A 17,544-nucleotide genomic window follows, 5' to 3' on the forward strand; every position below is an offset into this window, starting at 1 on the left:
AATGACTGTTAGCAGAATATGGAATCGGTGGGTTCAGTAGGGTAATACGGAACGCCGTGCTGGATCCCGGCGGCCTCGTATCACTAGCAGTCGAGATGACAGGCATCTTATCCGCACTGCTGTAACAGATCGTGCAGCCACGTCTCGATCCCTGAGTCAACAGATAGGGAAATTTGCAAGACAACAACCATCTGCAAGAACAGTTCGACGACGTTTGCAGCAGCATGGACTATCAGCTCGGAGACCACGGCTGTGATCACCCTTGACGCTGCATCATAGACAGGAGCGCCTGCAGTGGTGTACTCGACGACGAATCTGGGTGAAATCAGTACCCAGAACAATCACCTCTGGCCGTAATAACGGCCTCGATACGCCTGGGCATTGATTCAAACAGAGCTCGGTTGGCGTGTACAGGTACAGCTGCCCATGGAGCTTCAAGACTATACCACAGTTCATCAAGATTAGAGACTGGCTTATTGTGACGAGCCAGTTGCTCGGCCACCATTGACCAGACGTTTTCAGTTGGTGAGAGATCTGGAGAATGTGCTGGCCAGGGCAGCAGTTGAACATTTTCTGTATCCAGAAAGGCCCTTACAGGACCTGCAACATGCGGTCGTGCATTATTCCGCTGAAATGTAGGGTTTCGCAGGGGTCGAATGAAGGGTAGAGCCACGGGTCATAACACATCTGAAATGTAACATCCACTGTTCAAAGTGCCGTCAATGCGAACAAGAGGTGACCGAGACGTGTAACCAAGGCACTCCATACCATCACGCCGGGTGATACGCCAGTATGGCGATGACGAATACACCCTTCCAATGTGCATTCACCGCGATGTCGCCAAACACGGATGCGACCATCGCGATGCTGTAAACAGAACCTGGATTCATCCGAAAAAATGATGTTTTGCCATTCGTGCACCCATGTTCGTCGTCGAGTACACCATCGCAGGCGCTTCTGTCTGTGATGCAGCATCAAGGGTAACCGCAGCTACGGTCTCCGAGCTGATAGTCCGTGCTGCTGCAATCGTCGTCGAACTGTTCGTGCAGATGGTTGTTGTCTTTCAAACGTCCCCATCCGCTGAATCAGGGATAGAGACGTGGCTGCAAGATCCGTTACAGCCGTGCGGATAAGATGCCTGTCATCTCGACTGCTAGTGATACCAGGCCATTGGGATGCAGTACGGCGTTCCGTATTACCCTCATGAACCCACCGATTCCATATTCTGCTAACAGTCATTGGATCTTGACCAACGGGAGCAGCATTGTTGCGATACGATAAACCGCAATCACGATAGTCTACAATCCGACGTTTATCAAAGTCGGTAACGTGATGGTACGCATTTCTCCTCCTTACACGATGCGTCACAACAATGTTTCACCAGGCAATGCCGGTCAACTGCTGTTTGTGTATGAGAAATCGGTTGGAAACTTTCCTCATGTCAGCACGTTGTAGGTGTCGCCACCAGCGCCAACCTTGTGTGAATGCTCTGAAAAGTTAATCATTTGCATATCACAGCATCTTCTTCCTGTCGGTTAAATTTCGCGTCTGTAGCACGTCATCTTTGTAGTGTAGCAATTTTAATGGCCAGTAGTGTAATTAAGATGTTGGTTGGTGTGCATTGTCAGAACATGAATTTAAAAATGATACTTTATTAACTATTTCTTTTGATTGATCTTGAATTGTAGTTTAATAATGTAATGATGATCTCTAAAATTTTCACAGAAGCTTGTTTTTTTCCTGGGTTCGATTCCCGGCGGGGTCAGGGATTTTCTCTGCCTCATGATGACTGGGTGTTGTGTGATGTCCTTAGGTTAGTTAGGTTTAAGTAGTTCTAAGTTCTAGGGGACTGATGACCATAGATGTTAAGTCCCATAGTGCTCAGAGCCATGTGAACCCTTTTTTTTTTTTTAAGCTTGTTTAGGTATTGAAGCTTGTTTAGTTATTTAACATTTTACAGTGGTTGCTATCGAAATACAGTTTGAATACATTGTTAAACAGTTTTCCAGAGTGATTAATTCATATCACAAACTTTAAATAATAATAATAATATATACTTCTGAGCCTGATAATGTGTACTTTCACATCACATTGAATAATGAATGACAAAATGTTAGCAGTCATTAATGAAACATTTCCATACTTGCCACATGGTATCAACTACTTCCGTAGGTGGAAGTATTGGTTGCTACACTATAAGGTCTGAAGCAATGGTCGTAGTGAAGGGTAGTTGTTCTGTGCAGGAATCCCTGAGTGTGGTGCAGGCCGATAACTGCACGCTGACGATGGAGTTACGGACGCCGCAGTCTTGCGTGTCACCGCACCAGCAAATCGTGCCCGGGCTCAGCCACGGCTCCGTCTTCTGCATACTGTGAGTATCCTCGAGTATCAGGGCTGTGGCCTGAAGAAAAATTTATGAGGAGTATTCTTCAAAATGTGGACCTCCAGCATTACATCAATAATTTCAGTTAATTAAATTTAATTATTTCCAGTATCCACAGTCTGATATTGTAGTTCTTGCAAAATGATGAATTGAACTTTGGAGTGGGAAAGAGTTACTAATACTCTGATACTCATCTGATTGAATAAGAGGTTTTGAGAATTATCAGACGTATTTAAACATTAATTACTTCTGCTGTAGAAGTCCCGTCTATACCTTGGAGTGATTCATATCCTTGTTTGATTTTGAGGATTTTGTGTAACGGAAAGTAATGAATCAGCTCATTTTAAAATTATCCTTTTTTTATGAAACTGAATAGCACGTCCGCTGCCTCAAAGTTCGACTCTTTTTAGTGAATAGCCAAAAAGCCATCCAGTTACTTATAGAAGATTATGACATTATCATTAATAAACTTGGGTATTATTTGAATCTGCTTTTTAGATTAATGCAAATAATTTTGCATATGACACCAAAAGCAAGAAGAGATTCAGTTACAAGATAAATCAGTCTTAATTTAAAAGCCGTAAATTCAACTAAATACCTAGGTATTACAATTATGAACAACTTAAATTGGAAGGAACACATAGAAAATGTTGGGGGAAGGCTAACCAAAGACTGCCTTTTATTCGCAGGACACTTAGAAAATGTAACATACCTACTAAGGAGACTGCCTACACTTCGCTTGTCTGTCCTCTTTTTGAATACTACTGTGCGGTGTGGGATCCTTACTAGATAGGACTGACAGAGTACATCGAAAAAGTTCAATGAGAGGCAGCACGTTTTGTATTATTGTGAAATATGGGAGAGAGTGTTACAGAAATGATACAGGATTTGGGCTGGACATCATTAAAAGGAAGGCGTTTTTCGTTGCGACGGAATCTTCTCACGAAATTCCAATCACCAACTTTCTCCTTCGAATGCGAAAATATTTTGTTGACACCGACCTACATGGGGAGAAATGATCACCACGATAAAATAAGGGAAATCAGAGCTCGCACGCTATACGAGATGGGAATAATAGAGAATTGTGATGAACCCTCTGCTGGGCACTTAAATGTGATATGCAGAGTATCCATGTAGATGTAGATATAAGTATGTTTTCAAGTAATAGTTTTGTTAAGTAATTTTTTGTGCTGAATTTCGTAAAATAAATCTAACAATTTCTATATAAATATGCAGATTGATGCTAATGTGCTTAATTATTTTAATTGCTGTCATTTCCAAATATGTAAATGCTGAAGTTATATTATTAGGTAGAACCAATTATTTTATTAACATGTTAAATATTGTTATGTACTGAAGTATTTAGTTTTAGTAATGCCTCATAACATTACATAGTAGTTTTATAGAACTTTCCATTCATTAATTTTACAAAAGTGTGTCCCTTGAATGATTAGACATTAATTTTTTAATAAATTATGGATGTTGCATACATGAAATTCCAAACTGCCATAACTTCATAAATGAAATAGTATAACAAACTCGTTATTTAAATGAATTTAGTTATTCTAAATAGCACTAGACAATGGATAATAACTGTGGTAGGAATTAGCACAAAGGTAGATATAAAATGGCACAGTGAAAGATATTACGTATTGTGAAGTATACAAAAAGGATGCATTGTGCACTAGTATTGGGGATCTCATTCTATTACATTACAGTACATACCCTTGAAGCAGGTGCAGAATTAGAGTTTGGTTCTGCTTATGGCCAACTTGTTACCTTCTGTTACTTTCAGCCCCCCACCACATCCCCAAATATAACTTTGTCATGCCCACTTTCAATGTGACAGTAGTAATTTGCTTGTGTCAGTACTTAGTAAATAGATGTAGCACAGCTTACTAGAAATGGCAGTTCAGTGAAATACTTCATCTGCCTGAAAATTTGCGAGTTACATATGATGTTAAAATATATTTTTATTGGAACTCTACTTCTTCCCAAAAATTACTTATATTGATGGTACAAAGGCGGTGCAGCCACTTGCTTTAAACATAAAACAAATAGGGATTAGTGGTGAATAATTTAGGCGAGACAACCTCACCCATCCCCACCACACCCTCTCCACCAGTCAAAAAGTCCCTCCCACCCAGAGAAAGCCAGGGATAAAAATTTCTTCTTAAAAAAATTATGTCAGTGACAAGCTGAGTACCTAATAACCAATCCATTCCTGCCATCAAGAGGGGAGGCGTATGAGATATTGCAGGGTCCTCGATGACAATATATGTATGCCGTATCTTGCTTTTATAGCTGCCTTACAAGTTAGACCTTAACATAGCTGTATTTGTATGCTTTAATTGATGTCCTTTTGTCGTAATTTACGATATTTCACATGAAGAGTATGTGTTACAACATCAATACCAGGTGGGTGGAGCCACTCACTTTAAAAGAATGAAAAAACCTGAATATGACATTTTTTTTCTGTCATCTAGTGAGATATAAGTGTATGTAGTTATGGAGAACATTTTGAACCCCCCCCCCCTTCCCCCCCTTGTGGGTCTGGGGGTTAGAACAGGCCCGAGGTATTCCTGCCTGTTGTACGAGGTGACTAAAAGGAGTTTCACACGTTTCGGCCTTTATGTGATGGTCCCCTGGAGGGTTTGGCCCCCATTCTCCAAAATTTTCCCGAAGAGCGAGCCAATTGGGGAAGGGCACCTTACAAGATGCATTGTGTCCATCGCGCATTGAGATCTTTAGCCCACTTGCTCGTCATCACATTGCAGTCCTGCCCATTTTCCATCTCTCGGGCGAGGACACCTTCCCGGGTGCGTTTTCCACCGTGCACTATGCTGTGTCGATTTCTGCGTCGACGATGACCGTGGACTTGTTTGCACCTGATATCCGGCACAGTAGCCAGTCAGTTGTGTTGGGGGCGCCATGCACCCTGTTGGTTGTAGGCTCCTGTACACAAAGGGATCGTTCTGCTGATGCCTGCGCCGTTAACTCCCCGCGTGTGCCGAGGGGTAGGTGCCCATCCCTCACTGGGGCATCGGGACTCCCGGCAGTGGCCATCCTGCCAGGTGGCCTTTGCTGCGGCTGGATGGCGCCCGTGGGGAGAGCCCCTGGTCGGAGTAGGTGGCATCAGGGAGTATGACACACAATGAAGTGTAGTCTGTCATCTCTTGCTGGTGGTGAAACACCAGCAGTCTCTAAGCGATCACGAGCTCAATTCAACGCACAGAAGTACGACCCCAAATCGTTCCCCTCCCTGGCCACACCGTGGGAGGAATGTCAGGCTAAGGATGGCAGCTGATCTTATTCATCCCGGTACCTTGTATGTTCGAGAGCTTGTAGTGGTTAACAAAAAAAAATGGGAGAAGAGAGACCGTGAAAAAGGGAAAGAATGAAAAGCAAATCGGACTTTGTATTACAGAAAAGCTATCGGACTTCGTTATTCGGAAAAGTTATTGTTGGGGTGGTCCTTGTGGCGTTTTTGAGCAAAAGTTAAACCAATTTCCACTACAAAAGTTATTGAAAAGAAACAGAGAATAACAGAATGTAACTGACAGGGGGAAGTGGCGTAGACGAGAGATCATCCTTTACCAGATTAACTTATCTTCTTTTGGGCGGCGTCCACGTCTTCAAAAATCTCCTTCATTTCAGCATGAAAAAATCTGCTCCGAAATCTTGCAATAGTCCAGGGATCACTAATTTATACCAATTAAAATCATCTTGATACTGTATGCAATTTAATTCACTTTGCTACTTCCATCCACCGAATTTCTTAATAACTTCCACAATGTCTACACATTACAATCAGATCAAGATTAGCCATTAAGTTTTTACGTCAGCATCCGATCATGCCTGCCTTAAGCTACGGCTATCAAGAGACAATTGAAACGCAATAAAAAACAAAAAAGAGTTAACAATTTTAGTATTTTCCCTCTGCCGTCGAGCGCTCATACCGCTGCGCCGGGATATTTTTTATCTGAGGGAACGAGTGTAGTGCGGCGAAATTCAAAGCCCCGCTACATCGCCCCCTCGACTGTCACGCTAAAACATTTAGCGTGGCAGGCTAGCAAACAATAGAATAGATATACCTAAATGTCTATTATACATATTTTCCCAGGAAACGCCACGTGCATACTTAGAGGATTATCTTTGTCAATACTTGGTTTCTAAATCTATATACTACATACACTTGTTACAGTTTTGATCCTTTTTAGACAATTAATATATATATGTTTACATAGTGTGTGTTTGAGCAAGCTGCTCACCAGCGCAGTTAATGTTGTGCGCTTCCAGCGTTGGTTTCCCAATGCATCTCTGGCAGCACGTAGTCTTTGCGCATGCGCAGTAGCATCACTGAATTTCGCATGCGGCAGTTTCAAAATCGCTGTGTTATGACAGTCTTCAACAGTATTCGCTCTCACATAGTGTTCATTACAAGTTGTTATTCCAGCATAAATGGCGTGTTAAGTCCGGTGACACCATAAGATTGAGCATGTGCGTGATCTGAAGCAACATCCATGTCTTCTGTTACGACACAACACTCCAGGTCCTTGTGCGTTTTCATGACTATTGTTCCCGGGGCATATATGGACGATGTAGTTTTTAGTCTCCACATCGCCTACGACAGGTGCTGAGTTTATTGTCTCCAAAGCATCTGAAGTCCGGCCAGGAACAACGGCGTCGATGTTCGCAAAGGTAGGTGTTTCACCACATTGTTTACACTTGCCAACAAACGTTCATTTGCAGTGTGAAAATCCTCATTATCGTCGAAGTAAATTGCAGTTTATATCGATTTACAAACAGTTATTTGGTTTATGCGCCATAAGTTTCACAAACAACACAAAATTCGTCGTTTATAACGTTCACTGTTTAACACAGTTTGCAACACTTTTTGCCATATTTACATTTTAACAAAGTTCACGGTGTCCCAGCATGTTTACATAGTTAATTATGAAAGCTTACATTTCGTGGTCACATTTCAAAATATGTTGACAATATGCAAAGTTTTAACACATATACAAATACATATAAATTTACAAGAATATGCATGTGAAATATTTACACTAAAAAAAAAATTATACTAAGTCCCATTGGCTTTCTTTTATTGGGGTTTATGGTCATTTTGATTTTCTTTATTAAGGTTTTGACGTGCCAAGGGATATAAGACTTAATGTTTAAAGCACGGGCTTTCCTTCATTTATTATTTCTTTCTTTCTTTTGATTCCATATCTTGGCTGGCTAGTGGTTAACCAGGCTTGTAATGCCATTAATATTCATGTCTTTTTATTCATACCTGAAAGTTTACTGTCACACATTATATTCTTACATTCCATAAACAAACAATACCCAGCTGCAGTATGTGGTAGGATAATGGAGAAAGAAAGAAAGATAGACTGGAAGAAACTATTTACTACCTAAAAACTGCCAAATCCTACTGCTAATACAAAAAAAAAAAAAAAAAAGAGAACACAATACATTATAACGTTTGCATCACCTTCAAGGGGTGTGTGAAAGGGGGTGCTTACAATTTACCAAATCATGGGTAAATGTAAGTGTCCATACGTCAAGTCTATGTAGTGTAACATCATGACAGATTCTCTGTTTCTGTTGTGATTGTTCATATGACTTAGTGTATTATACCTTAACAAATCCTTGCATGAGTGAATCACATATCTGCTCAGTACTTCCTTAATATCTCCACTTCTTGTGGATACCGTCTATACAAATGGAAACTGTATCTCAGAGATTGTCTCTCTCATAATGTGTATTATATGATAACATATCAAATTTCCTCTCAAGAGTTCAACCATGAACTTTCTTCTACTTTAGTGAAGGTTAAACATCATGTATGTAGTGTGTGTGTCTATATATATATATAAGTAGAAGAAAGTTCATGGTTGAACTCTTGAGAGGAAATTTGATATGTTATCATATAATACACATTATGAGAGAGACAATCTCTGAGATACAGTTTCCATTTGTATAGACTGTATCCACAAGAAGTGGAGATATTAAGGAAGTACTGAGCAGATATGTGATTCACTCATGCAAGGATTTGTTAAGGTATAATACACTAAGTCATATGAACAATCACAACAAAAACACACATATATATATATATATATATCATTTCTATCTATAAATTATAAATAAAGAACATATTATTATAATTGACAGTAAAATGTCTCTTTCTCACTGTCCGTTGCTCGACGTCGGCTGCACGGATGGTCACTGCTCCTTTGCACTTACCTTGCATAGCCTAAAAAGTCAAATGTCTTCAACGTAGATATAATTTTGTCATCTGTTCGCTTAAGTGGAGGTGTTGTACGAATCGCAAAATGGCCTTAATAACTCTCCCATCTTTTGCTTCCTCAGGGTTTTCTGTCATATGTAAGTATAAGTATAATAAAGGCTAACATGGCACTAAATTTCACTTTCGTAAAAAAAAATTTTATACAAGTGCATTCACATGAGGGCTGTGTAAAAACTATATTTCAACTTAAGTTCCTTAAAATATCATTCTCCTGTCTGAACACGAAATATAAATGTTTTCTTCCACACAGTGGCTTAACAAAACTTAACGAAAGGTTACTATGTTACACTTCTGAAATAAATTAAAGCTAATGTGTTTCCAAGTTACCTTCTTATTACATTTCTTTCAACAGCTGTAATCATCATTATGTTCACTCTGCTTTTCTTGCATTCGTTCATTTTCAATGGCACTGTAAATAGATTCACCTTTAACGCCTTGTACTCACGTGTTCTAACTCATCACAAATGTTTTCTTTCAAACTGAAATTCTTACGTAATCTTAAAGATGTAAACTGTTTACTCACTTCTCTATGTAGCACAATATTACCAAACATTCTCACTCATTCCTTACTCACATATTCATCATAATATATATATCCTTATACATTAAACAGATTCCTCATCAAACATTAATATATCACATACGTGGGGCCATATGGCACTTCCATTCTCATACAACTCCAATAATATTTTCCTCAAATAATCTCTTGTCTCCCTCAACTACTTCACAGTAACTTACCTTCTTATATTAACTTAAATATTAACTCATTCATACTGATCATTCGTTCTTACATCCTCATTCATTCTGCTACATACCTATGTCATTACTGATTTCAACAGCTATTATCTCCTGTCATTAGAGTGCCTTGAAATAACTAACTAATTGTTGATTCACCTTATAATTTACAATTAACAACAAATGTAACCTGTGTAGATCTCATTCCTATATGAATATATTTTCTCATTTAGTAAGTGTACTCGCCTGGGTTTACCTTCTCTTCATAATTATGTGTACAATTGTAACTGCAGTATATAATTTCCATAAATGAATGTTTGTGTTCTTAGGCTGAATAACTTAATGTTCGTGTATTCAATACAAATATTTATGATCTCGTTTTCACAGCAACTTGCTCATATTCAACTTAGTTGTCATTATATTGTTTTAGTGCACAAAGGGTTTCAAATGTCTGTGGGGATGCAGCCCCCTCGGCTTGTGAGATAACGGTATTCTAGGGAGTAACAACCTGAGTGAGGTATGCTTGCTATTCTGAAAGGACCTGAATATAATAGCTGCCATTTTCTATTCAGTTGTTTTAACTTTGTAGACTTGGGATGTGAAAGTAAAAGAACAAGGTCATCAACCTGATAGATTTGTTAATTCCTGTTCTACTGTCATTTTGTCATCGTACCTGAGGAAACAAGTCGTCTCAGCCGTTGCGCTCTTACAACACCTCACGACCGAAGCACGAGCGCTTAGCTCGGTCGTCGACTGTTTTCTGTCGTCTGCTGTGTTTGGCCGGGTTCGTTGACCAGCTCCACTATGTTTACATTCCGGCCGGTTGACGCCCACGCGTCAGCTGATGGCGCGCCGCAATTGTTATTGCTATTTCGTGGCAGGGAGTGCATAACTGTACTGGGAAACGGCGGCGGTTTCCGTGGACGGTCATGATTTGTCATGCGTGAATGTTGTGTGTTCCACATATTCTGTCGGTGATTGTTGGGATTGTTATTGTTTTGGTGGTAATTATGTCTGTTATATGGCATGTTCCTGTCAAAGTAGCCCAGGTTGTACCGGTTATTCCCACGTCTCCTATTGTTGTTGTTGTTGTACTGTCTGTAATTTTCATTTTGCTTGTAGTTACCATTTTGATATGGGTGATAATTATTATTACTGTTATTATTATTCCACGAATTTCTGCGGTTGTTCCTACTGTCATGCACGTTTCCATTTGAATATGTTTTGCGCGCAGGCATCGTAGTGTGTCGCGGCGCGGACGGATGGTTTCACCAACCACCGTCACTACGGTTCCTTTGGGGTGGGTGCTGATTTTGGTTACTAATATGAGTAAAATTTGAATGGCGTGAATCGCCTCTGTAAACTACGTCCATTTGATCTAAGAAGTTTAAGAAAGTCTTAACGTCATTCTCCGGTACTCCTATTAATCTGTCTCGGTATGGAAAGGGTAAGTGGCTCTTTAAAGTGTCAATTATCGCTGGCAAGTCGGCTGGTTTGGACCAGTACAGTGTCTTGCCTAGGTACCTCTCAAAGTATTGTCTTAATGTCTCTTTTTTAGGGTCATAGGTCTCGGGGTTGCACACTTCTCTCCTTAGACTCTGTTGCTCACTCTCGGGCCAGAATTCGTCCAAGAAGGCTTGTTCGAACTGTTCAAACGTAAGGCACCGCCGCTTCATAGCGGCACCCCACTTAGCTGCTCGTCCTCTCATGAGATTGGTGACGTATATGATTTTATCGACTTCTGACCAACTACGTGGAAAAACACCGTCAAATGATCTAATAAACACAATAGGGTGGACTTTGTGCTTGTCCTCACTGGAAAATGTCTGGAAATACCCATGTCTTACAAACGTGTCATCGGCCATGCCGGTTGGCATAACTGTATTGATGTGATTTAGGTCACTTGCTACTCTAGGTGTGGTACCGTAATATTGCTCGTTTGGTGGAAAAGAAGGCGGCACATTGTAATTTTGATTGGAAATAGGTGATTCCACAATAGGTGTTCTGTCTGTGTCATTAGCCATGGTTTTAGCTGTTTTGTCGTTTCCTAGCGATGCGTTTGCACCAATCGCCAAACACGGCACAACATTGTCTCGTAATTTTGTCACTTCGTCTTCTGTGTGTTTTGTCTCGTCTTTAACATGTGTCTTTGTTTTTGAAAGTATGTCCTGTGTAATTGTTTCAAGTTTTTTGTCCAGATAGTCGTCACACAATCTACATTCATGTACGATTCTTTCGGCCATGTTGGTATCGTTGTTTAGTGACGCGAGGTCCGTTCGGTCTTCTAATTTTTCTATCTTTTCTTTGAGGTGGGTCTGTTCAAGAACTACCATTGTGAGTTGTTGGGTAATATTTCCCACTTCTTCAGTCAGCTTTTCTTGGGTGGAGCTAGCTGAAGTGTGGGCCTGAGCTAACTCTTCCACACGGGTGTTCACTTCCTGCTGCACATTAACTATTTGAGTTAACTGATTCTCACATCGGGTGATATTGTTTTTTGTTTCGTGGGTGAATGTAACCAAAGTTTCTTCCTGTTTAGTGACTCGATCGGACAATGTCTCAAATCGCTGGCTGAGCTGTTGAGTGGTGTTATTTAATTCTGTCATCTGTTATGTCGTCCGTTCAAAATTTTCGGTCATAGTATGGTTTAATATGTCAATTTTCTGACTAACGTCTCGTTTCATGTCTGCAAATAACTCTAATAGTCGGTCCAGTTTGTCAGTTTCCTGTGTCCGATTTGTGTCACATTGCTGAATTTGTCTCATATTCGGTTCTGACATTGATGTTAACAATGGCGCTGACAGTCTAGTCTCGCGTCCATTCCACATTTCGTCATTTAAAGTCGCCATCTGTGTATTATCACAAATGTTGCGAGTTTGAGGCAAAATCATTGCATTGATCTGTGAACTCGCCCATGGAGGGAAACGCGGACTTTCTTGTTGATTGAAAGATGAATCTACTTCTCTTAACTCATCTGCCGAAACTATCTCTATCTTACCATGTTCCATTGTAATAGGATGTATAATAGTAAGTCAAAAAGGGAATAATATAAGTCTGATTAATAAAGATTTGACTCAAATTTAGGTTGAAATATTTTCTCGTCAATGTAAATGATTGCTCTATTGCAAACAATGGTTGAGAAAGATGCAGCAGGGCGGACAAAATTTTTCGTAACAAATGACTGTTTGGCGGTCAAATTTACGATCTTCATATGCTACAACAATACTATAATTACCACAAACTACAATAGAGATAGATAATTTTGTAAAAATCTAGAAGAAAACTACAGGATGTGTGGACAAGGAAAAATGGATTCTGCAGTTGGCTATTGAATGTTTGAATGAAACACAATTGTGTGACTCACCATTAAATTTTCTGTCCTGCAGCGGCTGGTCAATCACTTCTGCGTAAATCGTATTCGTTAAAATATGGATTTTCTTATACATCTCCATCGGATAATCGCCAAAAGGTCTCAAAATAACAGTTTTGCATCAATATATGCCATGAAAAGAAAAACGCATTGAATTAGTTACAAAAATTCTTTACAATATTGTTGTATAATCATTTGCTGAGGTACAATAAAGTTGGTGTTTTCGTTACCCTTTAAACTTCAGGATTTTTGGTTATTCTCTGTTCGGAAATTTTGTAAAAAAGTTGTAAAGTTGTTGTAAAGTTTCAAATTTGCTCAAAAACGACACATCCGAAAATTGCGTCCTGTCACGGTCGCCAGTTGTAGTGGTTAATAAAAAAAAATGGGAGAAGAGAGACCGTGAAAAAGGGAAAGAATGAAAAGCAAATCGGACTTTGTATTACAGAAAAGCTATCGGACTTCGTTATTCGGAAAAGTTATTGTTGGGGTGGTCCTTGTGGCGTTTTTGAGCAAAAGTTAAACCAATTTCCACTACAAAAGTTATTGAAAAGAAACAGAGAATAACAGAATGTAACTGACAGGGGGAAGTGGTGTAGACGAGAGATCATCCTTTACCAGATTAACTTATCTTCTTTCGGGCGGCGTCCACGTCTTCAAAAATCTCCTTCATTTCAGCGTGAAAAAATCTGCTCCGAAATCTTGCAATAGTCCAGGGATCACTAATTTATACCAATTAAAATCATCTTGATACTGTATGCAATTTAATTTACTTTGCTACTTCCATCCACCGAATTTCTTAATAACTTCCACAATGTCTACACATTACAATCAGATCAAGATTAGCCATTAAGTTTTTACGTCAGCATCCGATCACGCCTGCCTTAAGCTACGGCTATCAAGAGACAATTGAAACGGAATAAAAAACAAAAAAGAGTTAACAATTTTAGTATTTTCTCTCTGCCGTCGAGCGCTCATACCGCTGCGACGGGATATTTTTTATCTGAGGGAACGAGTGTAGCGCGGCGAAATTCAATGCCCCGCTACAAGCTGATGGGGAATCTTTCATGACGATGAAGCCTCAGTTTTTTGTTGAGCATTTAGAGGACAAGTTCGGGGAGGTGGAGGGCTCGTCCAAAATGAGATCTGGGTCAGTCTTGATCAAAACAGCATCCTCTGGCCAGTCACGGGAGTTACTCGCTTAAGCTGGTGGATGTTTCTGTAACCATCACACCCCATAAGAGCTTAAATACAGTCCAGGGTATCATATTTCACAGAGACCTTTTGCAGTCAACGATGAACTGCGCACCAGTTTAGAGCGGCGAGGTGTACATTTCGTCCGGCATGTCCACCGAGATCCGAAGTATAATCAGATTGCCACCGGTGCCTTCATCTTGGCCTTTGAGGGTGATACATTGCCCGAGAAGGTAAAGGTGATGGTCTACCAGTGTGGTGTAAAGCCCTATATCCCTCCCCTGATGCGGTGCTTTAAGTGCTGGAAGTTCAGCCATATGTCTTCCCGCTGTACTTCCAGTGTCACATGCCGAGATTGCGAACACCCGTCACATCCCATTATCCATGAGCCCCGCCTCCCATCTGTCTCAACTGCGGAGGGCACCATTCACATTTCTAGCCCGACTCCAGGTTTCTCCAGAAAGAAAGGAAAATCGTGAACAGACTGACCTACACTGAGGCTAAGAGAAAATTTGAACACCTGCATCCTGTGCGTATGATATCATCTTATGTCGCCAATATAACAGTTCTGGCACAATCAACTCCACCAACCGAGGTCACCTCTCAGAGCCGAAAGACTACACTTGCCCCCCTGATGGTGGGGGGCATTTCCCTCCCTGTTGCTCCTGCACCACCTACTTTGGGAGCAGCAGCCCCCCCCCCCCCCCCCCCCCCTTCAAATATCGTGGACATCCGTCCCCACTTCTAAGCCAGAGAAGCATAAGTCTTTTTCGGCTTCTCTCACTATGAAGGGTTCCCTTGGGTCACTCCCTTTCCAGGTTTCTTCTAGTGGGGAAGACGACACCTGCCAGTGGCTGAAGAGCCCAAAAGCAGCTGGTCGTAGGGCTTCGCGCTCATCCTCAGTCCCGGAGACTGAGCCAGTGAAGTCCTCCCAGCCAGGGAAACGCAAGGAGCAGTGAGAGAAATCCAAAAATAAAACCCTTAAGACCGAGGAAATTGCGGTGGCACCCACACCACCACTACCTACAAGCTCTGTGGCTGAGGATGGGATGGAGATTTTGGCGTCTGCTGAGGACCTAGATCTAACTATACCCTCAGACACAGGATATAGACTGCTCAGGCAATAAATCGGTGGCAGCAGGTGACTCTGAGGCATAAACTGCCTCATTGAATGTTCCATGCCTTCCCAGTCTCACGATGTCATCCTCCAGTGGAATTGCAGCAGTTTTTTCCACCGCCTGGCTGATCTACGGCAACTGTTAAGCTTTACACCTGCTATCTGCATGGCCCTCCAGGAAATCTGGTTCTCAGCAATGCGGACCCCTGCCCTCTGTGGCTATAAGGGATATTACAGGAACCGTAGCGACTACAATCGAGTGTCAGGTGGAGTTTTGCGTTTATGTCCTAAACTCGGTCTGTAGTGAACTTGTGCCCCTTTAAACCCCTCTTGAAGCTGTGGCTGTCAGAATAAGGACGACACAGGAAATAACTGTCTGCAATGTATATCTTCCTCCAGATAGTGCAATACCCCTGAATGTATTGGCTGCACTGATTGATCGACCTTTCCTACTTCTGGGAGATTTTAATGCCCATAACCCCTTGCGGGGTGGTACCGTGCTTACTGGCCGAGGCAGAGATGTCGAAACTTTACTGTCGCAATTTGACCTCTGCCTCTTAAATACCGGGGCCGCCACACATTTCGGGCATCAATTTATCAATTTGCAGCCCAGGACTTCTTCCATCTATCCATTTGAGAGCACATGATGATCTTCCTGTCACTGCCCCAGCGTCAAGCACACAGGCGCCTGCCCAGATGGGCTTTGAACATGGCGGACTGGGGATCTTTCACCTCAGCTGTCACCGCTGAATCTCCCCCACACGGTAACATCGATGTGATGGTTGAGCAGGTGACTAGCACAATTGTTTCTGCAGCAGAAAACGCGATCCCTCACTCTTTAGGGTGCCCGAGGCGTAAGGCAGTGCCTTGGTGGTCGCCGGAAGTCTCAGAAGCAATTAAGGAGTGTCGGCGAGCTCTACAGCAGCATAAGTACCCTTCCCTGGAGCCCCTCATAGCCTTTAAACGGCTCCGTGTCCGTGTTCACTACCTTATCAGAAAACAGAAGGAGTATTGGGAGAGAAACATCTCCACCATTGGGTGCCACACATCACCTTCCCAAGTCTGGGCAAAGATCAAATGTCTTTTCGGGCACCAGGCCCCAACAGCTGTCCCTGGTGTTTCCATAAATGGCGAGTTATGTAACGACGCAAACCCAATTGCCGAGCACTTTGCTGAGCACTTTGCTCGAGCCTCTGCATCGGAGAATTACCCACCAGCCTTTCGCATACTAAACCGGCGGCTGCAAGTGAATGTCTTCTCATTCACTACACACTGCAGTGCCCATTTACAGAGTGGGAGCTCCTCAGTGCCCTTGAACATTGCCCCGACACAGCTCCTGGGCCTGATCGCATCCACAGCCAGATGATTAAACATCTCTCATCTGACTACAAGCGACATCTTCTCGCCATTTTCAACCGGATCTGGTGCAATGGCGTCTTTCCGTCGCAATGTCGGGAGAGCACCGTCATTCTGTTGCTCAGACGCGGTAAAAACCCACTTGATGTGGATAGCTATCGGCCCATCAGCCTCACCAATGTTCTTTGTAAGCTGCTGGAATGTATGGTATATCGGTGGGTGGGTTGGGTCCTGGAGTCACGTGGCTTGCTGGCTCAGGGCGGCTTCCGCCAGGGTCGCTCTACCACTGAAAATCTTGTGTCCATCGAGTCTGCCATCCGGACAGCCTTTTCCAGACACCAACACCTGATTGCCATCTTTTTTGACTTACGTAAAGCATATGACACGACTTGGCAACATCATATCCTTGCCACATTGTGCGGGTGGGGTCTCCGGGGACCATTCCCGATTTTTATCCAAAACTTCTTGTCGCTCCGTACTTTCCTTCTCCAAGTTGGTGACTCCCATAGTTTCATTCATATCCAGGATAATGGAGTGCCGCAGGGCTCTGTATTGAGCGTGTCTCAAATTTTAGTGGCCATTAACGGACTAGCAATTACTGTCGGGCCCTCCATCTCACCTTCTCTGTATGCAGACGACTTCTGCATTTCGTACTGTTGCTCCAGTACTGTTGTTGCTTAGCGGTGCCTCCAGGGAGCCATCCACAAGGTGCAGTCATGGGCTCTAGCTCACGGCTTCCAGTTTTCAGCCGCAAAGTCGTGTGTCACGCACTTCTGTCGGCGTCGTGAGGTTTATCCGGAACCCACACTTTACCTCAGTGACAATCCACTCATTGTAGTGGAGACATATCAATTCCTAGGACCGGTTTTCGACGCTCGATTGACTTGTTTCCCCCATCTTCGTCAGCTTAAGCAGAAGTGCTGGCAACACCTCAGTGCCCTCCGTTGCCTGAGCAACACCTATTGGGGTGCAGATCGCTGTACGCTGCTGCAGCTCTACAGAGCCCTTCTCCAATCCCAAACTTACTATAGGAGTGTGGTTTATGGTTTGGCAGTGCCTTCAACATTGCATTTACT

General features: G+C 42.2%; 1 protein-coding gene across 2 annotated transcripts in view; it reads left to right on the plus strand.

The window, feature by feature from the left end:
• The window catches only part of LOC126427367 (cation-dependent mannose-6-phosphate receptor-like), a 96,224-nt gene that overhangs the window by 63,634 nt on the left and 15,046 nt on the right, over positions 1–17,544 (plus strand). For both annotated transcript variants that reach the window (XM_050089716.1, XM_050089715.1), the window contains one exon: positions 2,244–2,371. In XM_050089716.1, the coding sequence (XP_049945673.1) occupies positions 2,244–2,371 (128 nt within the window). The remainder of the gene's footprint in view (positions 1–2,243; positions 2,372–17,544) is intronic.

Source organism: Schistocerca serialis, chromosome 11 (genome assembly GCF_023864345.2).
Source record: "Schistocerca serialis cubense isolate TAMUIC-IGC-003099 chromosome 11, iqSchSeri2.2, whole genome shotgun sequence".
Lineage (NCBI taxonomy): Eukaryota > Metazoa > Arthropoda > Insecta > Orthoptera > Acrididae > Schistocerca > Schistocerca serialis.